This window comes from Onychostoma macrolepis, chromosome 18, assembly GCF_012432095.1.
Source record: "Onychostoma macrolepis isolate SWU-2019 chromosome 18, ASM1243209v1, whole genome shotgun sequence".
Classification (NCBI taxonomy): Eukaryota; Metazoa; Chordata; class Actinopteri; order Cypriniformes; family Cyprinidae; genus Onychostoma; species Onychostoma macrolepis.
This window is the reverse complement of record NC_081172.1, coordinates 5940610-5961933: the sequence shown is the minus strand read 5'-3', so window position 1 is coordinate 5961933 and position 21324 is coordinate 5940610. Positions and strand designations below refer to the sequence as shown.

At 35.0% G+C, this 21324-nt stretch overlaps 1 protein-coding gene across 3 annotated transcripts; it reads right to left on the bottom strand.

Annotated features, from left to right (window-relative positions):
- Nucleotides 1-27: 27 nt before the first annotated feature.
- On the bottom strand, nucleotides 28-19177 carry impdh1a (IMP (inosine 5'-monophosphate) dehydrogenase 1a). Of its 3 annotated transcripts, XM_058752105.1 has the most exons (16): nucleotides 14925-15393; nucleotides 14341-14439; nucleotides 12527-12575; nucleotides 10706-10807; nucleotides 10543-10617; nucleotides 10178-10384; nucleotides 9624-9711; nucleotides 9342-9541; nucleotides 6941-7031; nucleotides 6689-6784; nucleotides 5904-6047; nucleotides 5638-5782; nucleotides 5266-5409; nucleotides 3983-4066; nucleotides 3692-3708; nucleotides 1818-1938 (listed from the first exon to the last, which is right to left on the bottom strand). In XM_058752105.1, exons 2-16 carry the CDS (start codon nucleotides 14436-14438, stop codon nucleotides 1844-1846), a joined length of 1635 nt encoding a protein of 544 aa, XP_058608088.1. In that variant the 5' UTR covers nucleotide 14439; nucleotides 14925-15393; the 3' UTR covers nucleotides 1818-1843. The 3 variants fall into 3 exon arrangements, with proteins under 3 accessions (XP_058608090.1, XP_058608089.1, XP_058608088.1); XM_058752106.1 differs by lacking the exon at nucleotides 3692-3708 and having other exon boundaries at nucleotides 131-1938; nucleotides 14925-14944; XM_058752107.1 differs by lacking the exons at nucleotides 3692-3708; nucleotides 14341-14439; nucleotides 14925-15393 and adding an exon at nucleotides 18590-19177 and having other exon boundaries at nucleotides 28-1938.
- Nucleotides 19178-21324: the final 2147 nt, after the last annotated feature.

Here is a 21324-nt window from a genome sequence, read left to right as displayed (position 1 = left end):
ATACATGTGGAGAAGAATTTGCTGTTGATGCATTCTGCTTGAATGGAAAGAAATGTTTTATTTTAGAAGCAGACACGACATGTACAAAACAGCAACCTACAACCTCTGAGTGACTGATGTTCTCTGTCAACGAAGAGAAATTTGACAAATCTTGTTGAAAATGCTTGGTTTGATCAAAGGACTTTAAAAAATAAACTACTGTACAGGATGCTTTTGTGTACCTTTCAGCAATAAAGCTAGCACTTATGAACATGTTTTATGATGATATGTCTTTTGGTTTTGCTCTTACAGCACAGATCACCTAAACATTCATTAGGCAACATTACAGATGTACAGTATAGAGACATTCTCTAGAACCATTTAGCATTTTATTGCAGCACTATCATTGGTGTTAACCCACTTATTTGTGGCAGCCCTGTCACTTGGGTAACATTTTGTTCTGGAACGAGACCTGGATGTTCCGTTGGAGCATATTCTTATGTAAAAAGACATATTTAGCAAAAGGCTGCATGAAGATAACCATGAAAACCATGCTAATTAGCTGTTGTATGTATGGAAGACTTGGCATTTTAGTACTTCTGTTTTTTTAAACTGTTATTTCATTACATTTAGTGCTTAATAAAGATCTATTCTATGCTGTACCCAGAATCCCTCACAGCCTCAAATACTACCCTCTGTTGGCCATAGAGATGTAATAACGAAGTTTTGACAGCTTGTACATTTTTGTCATCTTTATTAGTGCACATCTGTATGACTGACAGCAGGAGCTCATCACAAAAACTTTAAGATTCTCACTCTTGCTTCTCTCTTTTTTCAAATGTTTGAGATGTGCATTTTCTCTCTGTGACTAGTAAATGCTCCAATGACTTCTACATGTCAATTTAATGCTCTGAATTGCATTGCTCATTATGCTACTGTTTATAAAAGGGTATATTAACATCTAAAATATTTAAGCAAAGTATGCAAACTGACACTACAGGAACAAAATAAGAAACACAATCTATAAAACTCATTCTTTATTCTATAAACTGTATTATATTCAGAATGACAACAAGTCTTTGCAAACTACCAAATGGTGCCCAAAGTTGAAAGTGTCACTCCTTCAATTCAGACCTTTTTTTATATACTGTAAAATGTTTGATATATGTAAATGCTTCTGGGTTAAATGATGCAAGTGTGTGAAACTGTTAAATAAACTTTAAGAAATGAGCATGTCTAATGTCGGTGTACGTTATTGTCTAGTGTAAGGCGAGTAACAGTACAGAATACCTGATTTTAAGGCTGATACTCATAATCTGGTCCATAAAATAACATCATTCTAGTGATAATCTGAAAAGCATTGTAACACAAGCAGTCTGCAAACCTGCCCTAGTGGAAAAATAAAGAAAACAAATGCATTTCTTAGATAACATTAAAACTGAACTCATAACACTCTAATTGCAATGCAGTATGCACATGATTTTGTTCACACAAATATTGTTACTATTAAAATAACACACAATATGAATTACAATGAACCAGCAAGACAGTCTGGAAAAACATAGCCACATAGATCATAAATGTTCATACTCTCTCTTTACATAAACACAAGTAGCATCCTCATATTTCAGATGATGCCGTACATTCATAGGATTTTGAAAATAACATCTCTAGTGCCAAGTCTAATTTCTTACAGGGAAGCCCGAACAAAATAAAAAAATCAAAACAAGAAAGTCCATAGTACATTCAGTACTGTTGCTGGCTTTTATTACAATCAGACAGATTTTTTTCATTTTAATGTTTATCTAGAGTCAAGAGCCACCAGGAAAAAGGATAAAGCGGTTGAGGATAGCAGAAATCACTTTCAGCTGCTGTGTTTAGTGACGGCTGGTGACGGGACATTGGGTCCAGCTCTCGAATGCCCCCTGCTGCCTGGCTCAATATAACCGCTTCTCGTAACTGCCGAGGAAAGCAAAGCAACACAAACTTAATAAATGCAGTTACATTGATTATATTATTAAATGAAAGGTTTTTACAAACATGTCAGCATAACCAATTAAGGAACAGTTCGCCCAAAAATTAAAATAAAAAAGCAGCATGGAAGTATCATAAAAGTGCCTTTCAGCAAGGAACAGACTACAATTTAACATGTTACTCAGTCTCAAATATAATTTGTGAGTCCAAATATTGAAACTTGCATACTGTCATCGGAGATGCATGAGAATCAATGGCTTTAAAGATGTCAAATCTAGTGTCATATTTAAATAATTGAAATTCCAGTCTGTTCTTCACACAAAGCTATTATATGGCTTCAAAAGAAATGAAATATAGTGCTAAATCATATGGATTATTTTTATGATGCACTACCATTCAAAAGTTTGTGGTCAGTATTATATATATACATGTATGTATATATACTAAGATAATACTATGTATGTGTGTACACACACACATACATACATATACATACATATATATATATATATATATATATATATATATATATATATATATATATACACACACACTTTTAGGTAACACTTTACAATAAGGTTCATTAGTTAAACATTAGTTAATGTATTAACTAACATGAACTAACCATGAGCAATATATTTGTTACTGTATTTACTAATCTTCGCTAACGTTAGTTAATAAAAATACAGATGTTCATTGTTAGTTCATGTTAGTTCACAGTGCATTAACTAATGTTAACAAGATTTTAATAATGTATTAGTAAATGTTGAAATTAACATTAACAAAGATTAATAAACCCTGTATAAGTGCAATTTATTATTAGTTAATGTTAACTAATGTAGTTAACTAATGAACCTTATTGTAAAGTGTTACCCACTTTTATTCAGCAAGCATGCATAAAATTGATCAAAAGTGACAGATAAAGACATTTATAATGTTACAAAAGATTTCTATTTCAAATAAATGATGTTTTTTGAATGCATTCATCAAAGAATCTTGAAAAACTTATCTAAAATATTAGGCAGCACAACCCTTTTTTTAATCATTAATGATGATAACCAGCATATTAGAATGATTTCTGAAGGATCATGTGACACTGAAGACTGGACTAATGATGCTGAAAATTCAGTTTTGCATCACCTGAATAAATTACATTTTAAAATATATTTAAATATAAAGCTGTTATTTTAAAATAAAAAAATTAAAAAAAAAAATATATATTTTTTTTTAAATCACAGAATTACTGATTTTTTAGTAATTCACAGAATTTTTACTGATCAAATAAATGCAGTTTGGTGAGCATAAGAGACTTCCTAAAATAAAAAAATCCTACTGACCCCAACTTTTGAAAGTTAGTGTACTTTCATGGTCTTTTTTGTCCTTTCACCATTTGCATGCAAAGCATGGAAAAAAAAAAGCTCTGAAATTTTGGGGTGGATAAATGATGACAGAACTGTCATTTTTGGGTAAGCTATCCTTTTAGAAGTATGAGTGGGGTTCTTTCAGATATAAGGGAGATAATCTCCCTTTCAAAGACAAGACTGATAGTATTACGAGTACACAACCACAGAACTGGGATAGTGGACTCTAGGCTTGTCTACATGATACGACAGTAAGAGTAAACTAAAATAGTCTCAATGCCCACTAAAAAGCCCAGACCTTACTGATGTTTACAACACAATCCCCTCCACCAGAACTTAACGCTATTATAAAAGACATGAGACGCTATTATACTTACATGGCACAAAAGAATATCTATGATGACGGCATAAGAGAAAGGAAGAGAAGACATTTTCACATGTAAACTCTACTTTTCCATGACAACGTAAGAAAGGATGGATTGAGGGTCTCTGAGAGGAACTTCAAAAAAACAGAGAGGGGATTGCTAAACTTTTAGTTTTATGTGAACCACAAGAATTCTAATGACGTGAAATGTTTTCACAGCCATTTTTTGAGGATATGTGCTGTGAGGAAAGAAACACGATGATAGGGCAAGTGGGTGGGGTTAAATGAGTGGGTGGAGACTTACGAATGCAGTCCATGAACTCCGCCCTCAACCTGAGCAGACATGGTCCTCTTCTCAAACTTCAGCTCTCCAGAGTACATCATTGATCTATATGTAACGCAGGTGAGACTTACACAGGTGTAGGTTAAAACAAATTACATTATTTTTCATGTTGACATTTCGTTCAGGAAGTTGAGTCGAAAAAAATATTTCCTTCACTTTTTCTATGTACTTATTTTTCTTTAATATCTTCCTGTCCCAGCTTTTATTTGTATTTTTTTGAACGATGAAAATTTGAATATTATGGGCACTTCTCGTGTTTATTGCCATCTTATAATGAATCGCTTGTTTTTCTCAACTGCAAGTCACTTTGGATAAAAGCATCTGCCAAAAGAATAAATGTAAATGAGCTTGTTATCTATTTTAGGCCAATAGCCTTTAGTTTACATTACAGCCTGGTAAATCTAGATTTGACAGCTTATTCCATGGATGGAAGCAAAGAAGACAGTTTAACAGTGCATGAATTCCCTTTATTTCTGATGTTTGAAACTAAATATTGTAGAAGCATTAGTACAACTGAAGACACACAGTGCACCGATGATTTACTCTTATCTACTGCTAGTTGAATGTAGGAAAGGAAAGGCAATATTCTTTTTCTAGAGAGAATTATTGAACAAAAATTTGTTTAGTGCAGAATGAGTATAATGTTTTTAGTTAATTTTTTTCCAGAAGAAAAAACTGCCGGCCAAAAGTTTGGAATAATTAAGACTTTTAAAAAAAAAAATAAGTCTACTAAGTATACTCACCAAGAGTAAAAAATATTAATATTGTGAAATATTATTACAATAAAAAAAACTGTTTTAATATATTTAAAAATGTAATATATTCCTCTGATTTTCACAATTTTTGTTGGAGCTTAACTATTAATAATGGCTCTTATTATTGTCAATGCTTTGGAATAAATTACCATTTTAAAATAGAAAACATTCTATTTTAGAACATTGTAACAATATTTCACAATATTACTGGTTTTACTGTACTTTTATCAAATAGAGCCTTGTTGAGTTGGTGATGTCTTTTAAAAACATTAAAAATCCAAACTTTTGACCGGTAGCGTACATCTGATAAAAATTTGGTCCATTGGTCTAGAAAGAAAGACTTATACGTGTATATCTGCTAAAAGCTCATTTAGCTAACTAGCTGCTAGTGTATTTCTAAAAGCGACTAGTACACAGCAGATACTATCATAGATATGGCATCAAGTCTTTTGTCAAGCTTGTCAGATGTCTATAAAGGAACATACTTACCGCAGAATGGACAAGCTCTTTGCACCGATATCCTGACAGCCATGTTGAATTCCAGTGATGAGGTATGGAACAAATTTGTGTATCGAGCCTTTATCCTGAACTGAGCCAGAGACTCCCTGAGCCACCTTCACTTTATCTCCTTCACTGAAAAACACACACATATACACACAACCCATTATGTTCTGCATACAAAACACTACTATGATTTTCACTTTTTTAATGCCATTCATCTACGTATTTTATTGTTTTAACCTTGTTTCGGACTTTGAATTGTTGCTATAAACTATAAAATTAGAGAAGAGCATATGTGAGATTAATACACCCAATGTGGTCTTTATGTACATGAGGTCACCTGAGTTTAAGTGTGTTTACCTAAAGTAACGTTTCTGACTGCTGTTGTTTTTCTCCATGGCGTCCAACGAGCCCATGCCACGGTACTTCTTCAGTCGTACGCCATCTGAGAAGAAATACTCGCCGGGCGCTTCTGTGGTTGCCGCTAACAATGACCCCATCATCACTGAAACAAAACAGGCAGAAGGGAAGGGCACGGTCTGGCACAGACAGTAAAATGTAGGCAAACAAATCCCAGCCATTAATAACAATGATCATTCAGGCAAATCACCCAGAAAAACACACACCTGTGGAAGCTCCCAAAGCAAGGGCTTTGACAACGTGCCCAACTGTCTGGATGCCACCGTCTGCAATGACCGGAACCCCAAAACGCCGGGCGTATTCAGCCACTTTATACACAGATGTGCCCTGCGGTCTCCCACACGCCATCACTATATGATACACACAACACGTACACATATTTACATTGCTATCTAACATCTAATTAAATGTCTCCGGTTCAAAAATAAAAAAAAAATCAAATAAAATGATAATTGTTATCCCCAAAATCCTAACTCTAAAATACAACTTTTGCCATTTTTAGACATGAATAAAAGTACCATTTTCCTTTTACCATTTATACACCTTTACATTGCTATATAAATAAGTAATTCCTATTTTTTCTTGTTCATAAAATAAAATAATTTTTTTAATCCATTTTCAGACATGATTATAGGAATATTTTTCCTTTTACGCATGTCTACATACACACATTTACATTGCTATATAAATAGGTAATTCTTTTTTTTTCTTGTAATTAAAATCAAAGAAATATAATAAAAACTAAAATGATCATTGTTATCCCCAAAATCTTTTCTTTTTTTTTTTTTTGCTGTTAAAAAATAAAGTAAATATAAAATAAAAATAATTGCTGAAGACTAATCTCAAAAAAAAAAAAAAAAATACTTTTGTCGTTTCCAGAAGTGAATTAAGACACCATTTTTCCTTTAAAGTGTCTCCACAAAGTTGTTTCACATTTAGCTAACTTTTGGGAAATTTCCACAGCAAGTTTGACCTCCAAACTCACACATACCTTCCTGTGTGATGCAGATGGATCCACAGCCCATGCCCACTCGTAAAGCGTCAACACCGGCATCTATGAGATTCTTTGCTTGTGCAGCAGTCACCACTGTATACAAGAGAGGGAGAATAAAACACAAAGAATATGCTATTACTTGATTTAAGTATGGAAAGCAACTAGGTCCGTGCATTCTAAATATGTCTAATATCACTCTTTCCTCACGTTATACAGAAAAGAACCGCACAAAGGGAAAAAAAGCCTCACCGTTTCCTCCCACCACTTGTAGTTCAGGGTATTTCTGTTTGATGTAGTTGATCATACTGATCTGAAACACTGAGTTCCCCTGAGAAGAGTCCTGAGACAGAATAACAGAAAAACCATCACATATCATGTAGGCTTAAGAGCTAAAAGGAACAAGTGATTTTGGCCTCAGTTTTGCAGTCTGAGACCAACTTTGGAAATTGTAAAAGACTTCTTTTACTTTATGCAATATTATGTTGATTTTTTGTGTCACACAAGGAATGAATGGTTGATGCAATTCTATTCTGCAATCCTGTAGAATTTAGGTTCTACCCTGCCCTAATCCACCCACTAATTAATTTCCCAGTGAAATCAAAGAACTTGATTAGCTGGTTCAGGTGTGTCTGATTAAAGATGTATCCCAAAGGTGTGACAGTATGTTACACGGTTACATCTTTGCACATAAATCAAATTTTAACTGTCATTTGCAAGTGAAGACATCATCCTTTGTTTGGACAAAGCCGTCAATATTTGGCAACTACAACAACAAACACCTGTTGCTGCATATTAAGTCTGATCTACAAAATTATTTGACCAACACAGAATCTAAACATAGACTGGTCACTTGACAAAGTATACAGAATCCAAAGCTGTATAAGTGGAGTAGATGGTACACTACCGTTCAAAAAAGTTATGGGGTCAATGAGAAATTAATACTTTTATTCAGCAAGAATGCATTAAATTGATCAAAAGTGAATGTAGACATTTATTATGCTACAAAACATTGTAAATGCCGTTCTTTTGTACTTTCTATTTATCAAAGAATCCTAAAAATCCCAAACTATTCTACAAAATCCAAAAAGGTTTCAACAAAAATGTTTAGCAGCAACATTGACAATACTAAGAAATATTTCTTAAGCAGCAAATCAGCATATTAGAATGACTGACACTGAAGACTGGAGTAATGGCTACTGAAAATTCAACTTTGCATCACATGAATAAATTGTATTTCAAAATATAATAAAATAGAAATCAGTTATTTTAAATTGCAATATTATTTCATAATTTTACTGTTTATACTGCATTTTTGATCAGATAAATGTCCCAGAGCCTGGTCATGGCCTAGAGCCTGACATCTTTTTTTTATTTTATTTTGCATGTCAGCTTTCCGAATTTTATTGCCACCCTTCCCTCAAACACCTACAAATATTTTCCAAGTAAAGTCAAACATCTTGATTTTCTGGCTCACACTTTAAGGGCGTTTCACACTTGCTTTGTTATAGGCCTCCCAGCAGTTCAAAAACATTTTGCTTAAATACAAACTCTCAAAATCTTGCCTCCATATAGCAAACTAAACTCTGACAATCTCAGAAAATGATCAGAATATGGTTTCCTCATAACATACACTGCGAGCGCAAAGCATCCCCGGTTCACTTTTATTTTCTTGTTTGTGTAATTCAAACTACCTTTGGCCCAATACAGTTTACCATTGAAAATTTCAAGCGTACAAACATGCTAATGCTGCATTCCACTACCCGACCCATGGAACAAAGAAATAAAATGGACAACAAAACAAAGTCTCCATTGCATGTTTTCTGCAGGTGTATGATTATATTATTATAATATTATATTATATTATTTTTGTCATGTTGGAAATTTGACTCACTGATGCATTTTTTGCTTAAAGGAATGGCTCACCCAAAAATGTACTCACCCTCAGGCCATCCAAGATGTAGATTAATTTGTTTCTTCGTCAGAACAGATTTGGAGAAATTGAATATCACATCACTTGCTCACCAATGGATGCTCTGCAGTGAATGGGTGCCGTCAGAACGAGAGTCCAAACAGCTGATAAAAAAATCACAATAATCCACAAGTAACCCACATGACTCCAGTCCATCATTTAATGTCTTGTGAAGTGAAAAGCTACACGTTTGTAAGAAACAAATTCATCATTAAGATGTTTTTAACTTCAAACCATTGCTTCCGGCACTCAAAGGACTGCTAGTTGTCTACTAATAGTATTGCTTTCTCCAGTGAAAAGGTCACCCAAACTGGTGTCGTGGAGATTACTTGTGGATTATTGTGATGTTTTTATCAGCTGTTAGGACTCTCGTTCTGACGGCACCCATTCACTGCAGAGGATCCAATGGCGAGTATGTAATGCTAAATTTCTGTTCTGATGAAGAAACAAACTCATCTTGGATGGCCTGAGCATGAGTAAATGTTTCTCATTAAATGTGAACATCTATCCTGGGTGTTGACATGTTTGCAGCTTGGCAGAACAAATGATGGAGTTCTGTTTTTTTTGTCCAAATTTAAATTTCAATGGAATACAGCAAAAGCGATGCAAAAGGCTAGATATCCAGAAACAGGACTGTGTTCTGCTAAAGTTTAATGTCATCCTATTCCCCTTAGGACCCACCAGAACTATCACGTCCACTCCGGCCTGCATGAGCAGGTCCAGCCGGTACTTGTCATCCTCTCGGGTGCCGATGGCAGCGCCACACAGCAGCTGTTTGCGAGAGTCTTTGGAGGCTAGAGGATAGTCTCTGTTCTTCTTCAAATCGGTACGAGCTATTATAGCTACAAGCTCATCGCTGTCATTCACTATAGGCAGTTTACCTGAGAGAGAAAAACAGGAATGTGATCAGCAAGTTTCTGCAAAACATCACACCATAAACAGGACTGAAGTTGAGGCTCATACCTTTTTTACTGCGCTGTAAGATGTCATTTGCCTCTTTTAATGTTACACCTGCTGGAGCAACCACTAAATCCTCTCGTTTTGTCATTGCCTGGAGGATTTAAGAAATTTCAGAAACAATAATTCATGCATATTAGTATCATTAATGATTATTATGAGTGTTTAAGAGCAACAAAAATTTTGAATTGTTTATTTTCTTAATAAAAGCAACTGGTTTTATTGTGAATGATTCATCGGTGATCAATGTTTTTTTTTTTATTCAAAATTTTATTTCAAATAAATTGTTTTGATATTCTTTTATATACAATGTTCAAATGTTTGGGGTCAAAATGTTTTTGAAAGAAGCCCCATGTGCTCACCAAGGCTGCATTTATTTTATCAAAACTACAGTAAAAACAGTAATATTATGAAATATTATTACAATTTAAAATATCAATTTTTTTATAACTTTATGGAATTTAAATGAATACTTAGATTACGAAACATCACTTAAATTAGAATCAAACTTCAAATTATTAAAGAATTAAATTAGAATTCAGAAACTTCAAATCACAAACCTCCTCCAGTGGCCTGTCGTAATCTTTCTCTGACAGGAAGTCGATGTCTCGTGACGTAACGATGCCCACCAGCTTGCTGCCCATCTTGCCGGTTTCTGTAACTGGGATGCCGGAGAAACCGTGCCGTACCTTTGCTTCAAACACATCGCCAACCGTGTGCCGTGGACTCATCACTACAGGGTCCGTAATGAAGCCCTGCTCAAATTTCTGCCAATATGACAGATACACAAAACATATTAATTACAGGTAGTTGTCATTATATATGGAACCTATATCAGGAATCTACAGTTCACCAGACTTACAAAATACAAGTTTAACTTTTTAATTCCTCAAAATCTTCGTCTCTTAACACTCATGTGACTGACCTTGACTTTCCGGACCTCGTTGGCCTGGAACTCAGGTGTGCAGTTGTGATGAATAATTCCTATTCCACCCATGAGCTATGGGAAAAACCAGTGGATGAAATGGAAAAGCAATTACGATTCAGTACAAGTACAGATATATAACATTTCTGTGAGTGTTACTTACAGCCATAGCGATGGCCATGGAGGACTCTGTGACTGTGTCCATGGGAGAGGAAATGAGTGGCGTCTTCAGGGTTATCTTGCGGGTCAGGGCAGATGTCAAATCCTATGACAACACATGACCGTTACAAAACAAATCAGAGGGGGATAAATTGTCTATGTAATGAGACTAAGCAAAGCTAATTAATAACCTTTGGTCATTTTAGGAGCTCAACTTAAGTATGCTACTTAGGTGCAAGTAAAAATGACCTTTTGTCATGAAATCATACAGATGTTTAGAACAGCATAAGGGTAGGAAAATAATAAAAAAATCTACTATCTATTACTATTACAGAAAACATTTACAGTACACAGAACAGTGTTGTTATTGTTAAGTAAAACTAACACTATGCCAACTGTTAACTGAACTAAAGCTGAAGTAAAATTATCAAATGAAAAAAAACCAGAAACTTAAAAACTTAAAAATGTAAAGAAATAAAAAGAAATAAAAATCAAAGCTAATTCAAAATATTAATAAATACTTTAATGATATATAATACATTACACTGATCAAAAGTGACAGTAAAGACATTCATAATGTTACAAAAAATTATATTTTAAATCTATTTCTAATTCTTTTAATTAAAAGAATGAAATGATCAAATATAGCTTAATAGAAATATTAAAAGAAAAAAACAAAACGACAAAAGCACAAAACAAAATGACTAAAACATAAATGAAAAAATAAAATAAAGGCTGTAATTAAAATATATTAGTAAATTAGTACTGTCAAATGATTAATTGTGATAAATATTTCAAAATAAAAGTTTTTGTTTGCATAATATGTGTGTGGACTGTGTATATGTATTATGCATATATGAACACACACATGCATGTATTTTTTTTAAATATTTACATGTGTGTATGTATATATTATATATATAATTTATATATAGAACATATTTTTCTTAAATATACTGTATATACATGCATGTGTGTATGTATGTATATACATATAAATATTATGTAAAATATGTTGTGATTAATCATTTGACAGTGCCATAATAAATACTATAATTATATACAAATATTACTAAAATAACACTGATAAAGTCACACAAGTTGACTTCATAAAACTGTAGACACTTTCACATCTTATTTTTCTTCTTTCTCTCTAACACCTGTGTCCCATCGTTAACCACAGCTCAGCGTAATCTCAGAAGTGCTCAAAGAAAACACAAACACTATTGTGTACCTGCGTTTACATCAACAGGAAGCTAACCTATCTGCCCTACTGGAAAAAAAAAAACCAACAAAAAAAAAAACATTTTAAACAGACTCATAGACTACCTTAAACCAAAACATATATGAGATTTTCAACAAAATAAGTTGAAATAGTACCTATTAAGTTCAACTGATTCCCTGTTTAACTAAATCATTGGCTTATATTCTATCCCGGGAAAGAGAATTTGCTCCATCTTTAATTAAAAATGTGTTTAAAGTTGTGGTTCCAGGAGGACTGATATTTGTGTCATCCTGGTCTCTCTCTCTGTGTCTCACACACACACACACCTGAGCTTCACTGCTTGTGACAACATGCCCAGAACACCAGGGACTGTGTGGATGCTAACACAGCCATGTTAACCTCTCATCCACACAAACACAGTCCTTTGCAGATCTTCCACCTCACTGATAGTTAAAGAGCTCCTTTTCCATCAACTTAGCATCTGAGTTGATTCATGTGATCAAAAATGATCCTCTGCACTAAACCCATTAACTAATACAAGAGCATTTGTGGTCTGTTCCACCCATTTGTTGATAACCTCTGATAAATGTTGGTACTCACCACTTCATCAGATGTGAAGTCAATGAAGCCAGGCAGTATGAGGAAATCACTGAATGAGGAAGGACAGATGGCAGAGTTAGGCAACAATGACCTTTAGATCAGCAATTTATGAAACAGAACATTATCAAAATTACAAAATGCTTAAACACACACTCAAATTAGTGTCAAAAACAGGAGAACCACTCTAAAGCAAGCATAAAACTAACCAAGTTTGATTCAGAATTTCGGGTATTATTATGGCTAGTTTATGCAAACATGACAGCAATGTATGCGACTACTAAACACTACCATTTGAAAGTTGTTGTTTTTTCTTCACAAAAAACAGAAACAAAACTTTTATTCAGTAAGGATGCATTACATTGATTAAAAGTAATGACATTTTTTTATGTCACAAAATATTTCTATTTCAAATTAATGCTGTTCTTTTGAACTTTCTATTCATCCAAAAAAAAGAAATGTATCATGGTTTCCACAAAATTAAGCAGAACAACCACTGTCAACACTGATAATAAGAATAAATGTTTCTTGAGCAGAAAATTAGCATATTAGAATGATTTCCGAAAGATCATGTGACACTGATGACTGGAGTAATGATGCTGAAAATTTAGCTTTGTATCACAGGAATAAATTACATTTTTAAAATATATTAAAACAGAAAGCAGTTATTTTAAATTGTAATAATATTTCACAATAATTCTGTTTTTTGTATTTTGATCAAATAAATGCAGCCTTGGTGAGCTTAAGAGACTTCTTTCAAAAACATAAAAAAATTGCATGAGCAAATGAATGTGTGTTTGCATGTAGCATTAATACTTTAAGAAGCCACAAATGATAAACTTGCACGTGTACAGTATGTCTCTGGTCCTGTCAAGAGGAGTTATATAATCTACTTAAGATGTGGCATACTGAGACGTCCTGTTAATGTTCTTAACCGTGTGACCAATGTCACACGCACAAACACATAGCCTCTTTCTAATGCAGCGGTACTATACTACAAAAGTGTGTGCAAATTAAAAAAATATGAGATTTAGGTTTAGTCACTTGACAATTTAAAGCCTCCTTGCTGAGTAAAAGTATTAAATAATCTGACCCCGAACTTAAAGTGGTACAAAAGCATGTTATCAGTGTTGTTATAATCTAACTTCACTTAAAAGCACTGTTATTGTTTCAGGGCTACAAATAGAAAGTGTTAAATGATATCCCTCACTTTAAAGCATGATAATGTTTTGATACAGGAAAAATGGGACCGGATTTGTCTGTCTCAGGAGGATGTGTGAGAAGGCACTGTTCAGTGTCCCGCCCCATGTGGCCTAACGCTCATAAAACCTCCATTAGACCAGATTAAACACTCCAGCCAGCATGACAAAAATAGACACAGAGACCACTGCTCCGCTAACAAGTTATCATAAGGCTGGGAAAGCATAAACACGTTCATATTCACACACAAACACGAGCTCACTTAATGCACTGGTGTAAATCATACTATGTTCATAAAACATTCTGCGTTTCTAATTGATACTAAAGCACATGTTGAGCAAGCAGGGACAAAAGGGAGCACACATGCACTCTGATTTTGCATTGTCCCATTAACACGGGCTGCATGTACTGGGACCGAGCGCTTGAGCTCCCCGTTGCTATGGAGATGCACAGAGGGTTGCCATGGAGCTGAGAGCCATCTCACTGACAGATGTCCAGAAAGATGCCTACCTAGAGTGCATGTGTGTGTGCCAGGGTGATTGTGCTGTCAGTCTATGTGTCTGATTACAAGACAGGGCATCTAGAAAAGGTTTTTGTGCACATGATCCTTGACTTACTTGTATGTGAGACCATCACCGATGGCAAAGAGCTGCTGGGCAGTGAGTCCATCCTCTGGAACGTACCCAGTTCCACCGCTGATAAGGTAATCAGCCATGCTACAAACATACAAAAGAGAGTTTGTAACATGAAATCTGGTTTCAACTTCAACCATCCACAGACAAAATGTACTGCATGACAGTGCATACAAACAATGTTGTACCTATAAACTAATGTAACAACTTTAAAACACCTTTACAGAGGGGGATTGATTTGATGTTGCATGTTATAATGATATGACACGCCGAAAAACAACAGTGTCCTGCAGTGTTATATATATATATATATATATATATACACACACACACACACATACATATACATATATATATATATATAGTCTTTGGATAAAGGCGTCTGCTAAACATAGAAGTAAATACAGGAACAATGCCAACTGATAGTTGGGCGGAATAAATGTAAAAAATACAAATAAATTCAAAATGAGAAGAATTTAAAACGACAATTTTCTGTGCAGATAACTTGCTGCTCATTCTTATACGTTTATAAGCGCGTTAAATAGAAAAACAAAGAGGAATCAACTTACAGTTTCGAGTTACTTTCTCTTTCGGACCGGTGTTATGAACACACTTCCTTCAGCTGAATATACACCGTCATGTACATTATCTCACATGATGACGGATGTATTAAAGTGCATTAGAGATCAATGCGGGGATCAGCAGTCTCTCATCCTGTACAGCAGCGTTCTGAGGAGGCTGAGGCTGCTCTGTATGGAGGGTCTCATGGTGAGACGCGCAGCCGTGTGTCCAGAGACCGTCAACCGTGTGAACTGAAGTCACATGATGCCCGCTCAGTTTAACGCTTGGAAAGGGAACAGGAAAGGTTGAGCTAAACACCCCCCACACCTGTTTTTACACGTGTTCTGAGAGTCAGTAATTCATTTTTTATTTTTGAATATCTCTGGGTTTGCATAGGCCACTTTTAACGATTTAACGCATACAATGTTCGCATACCTGAGAGATTTCATTGAAACAGGTCTCCTAAGAAATCGAACTCTGACAGAAGTAAACAAATCGTTCTTTCGAGTCGAATCTTTTCGATGATTCAGATTCACAAGACCGATCTGAAAAATGCGTTCACGAACAGAACATATACCGTATTTTTTAATTGAACATGTTCAATTCGTACTTTTTATGAGCAAAATCAGGCCTGCAACACGCCGAATTGGGACATATGCAATTACAATAAATATTATTAAATATTATTAAAAAATATTACTAATATTTAAAAAACTAAACCTGAAAACCCGTAATAAACAGCGATAGCCTTTCTTTCTTTTAATTTATTTATTTATTTTCTGGAACCTATTAGGCTATTTGAAGCGAAACCTGTGCTGTCTTTTAATTTATTTTATTAAAGGATGCAATATATTTTGTTGAGATGTAATAGTTTATTGTATTATTATTTTGCTTCATTTTTTAATTTTATCTCAAATTTATTTGATCTTATTTTGGTCATTTTCATTTCTATATTTACTAGCCATATTAAGTGTGTACTTTTGCATGCATATGTATTTATTATTTATTTATTTACTTAAATAAAAAAAGAATAAACTAATTGATAAGACAAAAATATTATGATTAAATAATATTTGATCAAAATGCCAGTTTGTTTTTTAATGCCAGATCTTCAGGTGGTTATATTTTCTAAGCATAAAAACTTAAATTTCAAAACACATATCATACAAAATTACTTAACTCCCTGAGAGTGTTGCATTTTTGTATTTAACAACTCAGTGGACTACAGTGGTTTGTATCATTCATTGCAAATTGCAAAATCATACGTTGATTAATGAAGTCTTGATTGCAACATGGGATTTGTAATGCATTTTGCACTAGAATTGCACTGCATTCATTAGCACATACATTCAATAAAATCACTTCAACCATTTAAGCCGTGTTTAACATATAGGCACATATAGTGGTTATGCCGTCAGCTGAATCTATTCCTGATGGACATTTAATCTTGCCCTCTCAACATACACAGACGTGCTGTTCTTTCCTAGTGGGAATTATACTCTAAACTGCAGATTAGACCTAAAGAGTGCTCTATCAATGTAATCCTTCGTTAAAGTTCTCTTCTCATCTGTCGAGAGAGCCGACACTAATGGGAAAGAGAAAAGATATGGTGGTGGAAAAATGACAAAGTCCCTCTAGATTTTAATGTTTTACAGCAACAAGCTTCATGAATCATGACACAGTTAGCAGAGCTTATTTCAGATGCTGCACAACACAGAAGATGTGTATGGAGCTTTGAAGAGCATGCAGACTCACTACAGATTGATGGGTCATGTCTTATATTCTCAGAGTCACATGGTCCTGCAGTTCTGAGGCAGATAAATACTAGTTAACCTCTGAGGGCAGAAGTGTCAACCGCAGAGGTGGGGGAGACCCTTGCTTGACCCTTAGAAAAGCACCTGTGCCACAGGTGTCGGTGTCAAAGCTGGAGTAATAAGCTGTGATGCCAGATCCAACTGAAAGCTCATGGGGTTTCTGAAAAGGTGTCGTATCCTGAGAGTCAAAACAACATCACAGGCTGTTGCTGTGGACATTCCCAACTGTTATTTAGGAATGTGATTGATGCTTATACAGTGGACCCAAAAAGTATTTGGAAACCTGAATGTCACCATGTTAGGTAACAAAATATCAAACAAATGGCATTTATTTAAAATGAAGACAGCACAAACACACTTCTGATGGGTTCTAAATGACAAAAACATCAATATACTGTTAAAAACAAATTAGCATCATTGCTATGAATTCATTCATTTAAAATTGTTCAATGATGATTAATTATTTGTTTATAAATATATCATTATGCTGATTCTGTATTTACAGCTGATCTATAATACATTAATGTCTTCACTTGTTTTGACTGGACAAAACAGAGGTCAACACAGACACAACAGAGCCGCCCCCTCCTTCTTCTCTCCCACTCACTCACAGCTGTTATTTTTCTATTATTCCATCTACATTTTCAACACAACACAAGTTTAATATAAAGAATTGACACACATACATACACAAAAGGGGACCAAAATCAACATGAGTTATTCCCAAAAGGGCATTAATTATTAATGGGTCAAAATACATTATTAATCATAAATTAGTTGGTCATCATTGTCTTTACCTTTATATATAATTGTAATAGTATATTTTACAAATGAAGAGTTCATTTTCAAAGACAGATAACTCCATTTTTAACAATTTTCAAAAATCACGTTTTTTCATTGTGCATTCCAATTAATCTCAATCAAACTGCAGTCGGGTTATTTCGATTAGTAAAAACTAAATAATAAATACTAGCTAACTAACACAATAAAACAATAAAAACGTGATATAATAAAAAATATGATTTTTGAAAATTTTTGAAAACAGAGTTATCTGTTTTTGCAAATAAACTCTTCAAATATATAATTGAATGAAAGAATAATATACCATATGTTTATATACATATATATATATATATATATATATGTGTGTGTGTGTGTGTGTGTGTGTGTGTGCTGCTTTTTGTGAAAAGTCAGGACATAGATTTGTATAATAACAAAGGTATGACATAGGTATTACAAGGTGAAGGTGACATCTCAGGACATTGACCCATGTCCCCACTTTTCAAAACGCTTATAAATCACTCAGAATTAGTTTTTTTGGGGGAAAGTTGAAATGCACAGTCTCCTGTAAGGGGTAGGTTTAGGTGTAGCATTGGTGTAGGGCAATAGCACATACAGTAAGTACGCTATAAAAACCATTACGCCTATGGAATGTCCCCACTTTTCACAAAAACGAACATGTGTGTTTAATGGGTATAGACATAATTTTGAGTTGATATATACAGTATGAGTTCCTTTAGTTCCCCTAATTATATAAATGAAATAAATATATTTCATACCTATATACACTAGGTGGATCAAGTGGATCAAAACCTTTCATCAAAGTTGTCCTTAAACCAAAATGCGTTCTAGTCAGGACAAATTTGATTAACTTTTTTGATCCACTTCAAATGTTGACTACTGTATTTGTATATATAATAGGCATATACATAATGTATATTTGTGTTTATATGTCCATCCTTATTGAATGTGATCAAGTGCAGTGTCTTAGAATGGTTAAATCAGATACTTGAGGAAAAAGAAACCAAGACCTGCTCATTCATTCATTCTTAATAGGTAGACCTACACTATGTTCTCACCTCTCTGGTTCATATCCCGCCTGTATTCGGGTAGCACTGTAGCGCTGGGCAGCCGTCTCGTGCCCGTGCCCATGCCCGTGTAGTGTATTGTGTGTAAACGGGCCATGAAAGTGATGATCCGAATCTCGTAAAGACATCCGTGGCCTGGCCGGCTCCATGTCCCCCACAATACGCCGGTAATCAATCTGGTAGCTGTCCCTGTCCCCATCCGCATAGCGGTCATACCCGTGCCCATCCATACCAGCGAAATCCAGCAGGTCGTCCTCCACCGTGGCTCTGTTTGAGCCCGACCAACCCCAAAAAACACCTGATTGCTGTCTCACCCCCCTCACCTGAGACCACCTCACAGTCACAGCTGTTTGCTCCTACACCAGGTTCTACTTCGGATTCAAACTCTTCCACAAAGTTTAAAAGAATACAAAATCAATAAGAGCTGGATATGGGAGTCCTCAGTTAGATTTGTATCCGATTTGCATAAGCTATTAGCATCTTCCAAACCACAGGCCGAAGTTGTGGAGTTTGTGCAAGTGCAAAGCAGGTTACCTGTAGATGAAGTTGAGATTTTGATCAGCAACTGACAATCCCAAATTTCAAATGTCCAAAATGAGAAGCTTCTAAGATCTGGTTGGATATCTTATTCGTAGTCCCACTGATCAACCAGCAAGAAAAACCAGATCACAGAACCTCAGACAGTAGTTAACCGGATGGCAGACAAGCAGAAATTGAATGAGCCTGGTTCTCTATCTCTCCCTGTTTCACTTCAGCTAAGCTCTGTTTCTGACAGAAGCGCGTCACTTTCACAAAGAGGATTGCAGCATTAAGTGTGCATGTGTGTTTGTGTGTGCTTTAACAGGGGGAGGAACTTGTGGTGCATGGTGTTCACTAATGGAGTGAAAGGGATGAGTTTTACATGCCCCACCTCTTGTTTCTCCAAAGCTACTATAACATTGCAGTGCACATTTGAGATTTTGTGTAGCTATGAAAAGCATGCATTTGTGACAATTAAAATATGTGTTAACAGTTTATTTGGGGCATCATTTTCATTCTTTTGCGTGTGCATGCATGCATATGCCTCTGTCACTATGTGTACACAGCCTAGAAACGGCTTTCTCACAAACAAAGTCAAATCCCAGGGTGTACTGATGGAGTGTGCTCAACCCTGGAGAGGTTTCAGGTTGGAGCAACAGAAAATGGCTCTTGACGGGCTAATTACACGCAGACGCTCTGCAAAAAGTGCTCTGGCAAAACCGTGGCTTTAACAAACATGCACCCTTGTTTGTGTGCACAGGTAAATGAGTGTCCTTCCTTACATCAGACACTTGTGTTGACCTATTTATTTTAAGGAAAAGGCAATTAGCTTGTGATTGAAGGTGTGTGGTTTGTGTATGTCTGCATGTTGTGGGAAGGTTTTGGGAGAGGAGAAAGGGGTTATGGGTACACAAATAGGTGTTTATGTCGTAGGATGTTACGTTGTCAACAGGTCAGCCAGGTATTCAAATCCCCTTGACGTATGTTTGAGTCTCCCCATCGCTAAGCAGGAAGAATTAAAAGACTTATGTAAGGAAGGCAATTGTTCCTACACTGCCACCATCTGGCAAACCTCCAACAGGGGTGTGTATTCGTGGAAATTGATGAACTGTGTAGTCAGCTAACGCCCTGTTGGGGCGTATAGTTGCACACATACACTTCACAAATAAACATAATTTACTTTGATTGTTATGTGCACTGGGAAGAATATAATTTATTTCAATCAGTACTGTTGCAGTATCATTATTATTGTTAATGTTTATGTGTATTATTATGATCCACTCCACATTTGACTCTATTTCTTCTATGGAACACAAAAACACAAAGAATATCCTGGCCACTTTTCATTTAGTGAAAGTGAAATGTCAAAAATGACAAAAAAGCACCATAAATGTATTCTTGTGCAATATATTATAAGTCTTCTGAAATTATACACTCAAATAACACGCAAATAAAGGTGCTTAATGATGCCATAGAAGAGCCTTTTTTGTCTAAATGGTTCCATAAAGAACCTTTAACATCTGAAGAACCTTTCTGTTTCACAGGTTCATCAGATTATAAAAAGGTAAAAATTATAAAACATATCTAGATAGAATATTCCTTCTGTCCCACAGAAAAAATGAAAATCACACAGGTTTGAAACGGCATGAGGATGAGCAAATAATGACAGAATTGTCAACTACTTAAAATAAATGAATTTTGCTTACCTCATAGGTAAATCTTTTCACTGGAAACCAAGACAAAAAATATGACCAATGCCTAACCCTCACAGAAACCTGTACACATTATTTTACAAATATTAACATGATTTGGCCAATTTATGAGCATTTTAAGTAGTTAGGACAAATAAAATGTCTTCACAAGTTACTTTTTATGATACTTAATTATATTAGTTAATTATGTAAGTGAGGATGTTTGTCCCTCACAAGCATAGCCAAACCAAACAACCTCATTAACATCAACAAGGAGACAGAGTGGCTAAGGGTCTGATGAAAAGTCTCATCTGTAAGTGACAGAGTGCTTGTGACAGTTGCAGGGGATTGCTGTAGGAAAGCCTCTTATAGACACTGACTGCAGCTTCCTTAATGCTGCTGAGAGACTGCGAGTTTACTTCTCTCTCTCTCACACACACACATACAGCCTACTGCATGCAGATTAGCTTAATGTTTTTTTTATGAATTAATAAATCTGTTGGAAAGCTTTGTATC

Excerpts from the sequence above, each read along its gene's own strand:
- impdh1a (XM_058752107.1), bottom strand. The coding sequence starts at position 18,828 with ATGGATGGGCACGGGTATGACCGCTATGCGGATGGGGACAGGGACAGC. Across the intron at positions 10,808-12,526 it reads ACTTCACATCTGATGAAGTG|GATTTGACATCTGCCCTGAC; the intron begins GTGAGTACCAAC and ends GTGTTGTCATAG. Across the intron at positions 5,410-5,637 it reads AGTCAGAAACGTTACTTTAG|TGAAGGAGATAAAGTGAAGG; the intron begins GTAAACACACTT and ends TGTGTTTTTCAG.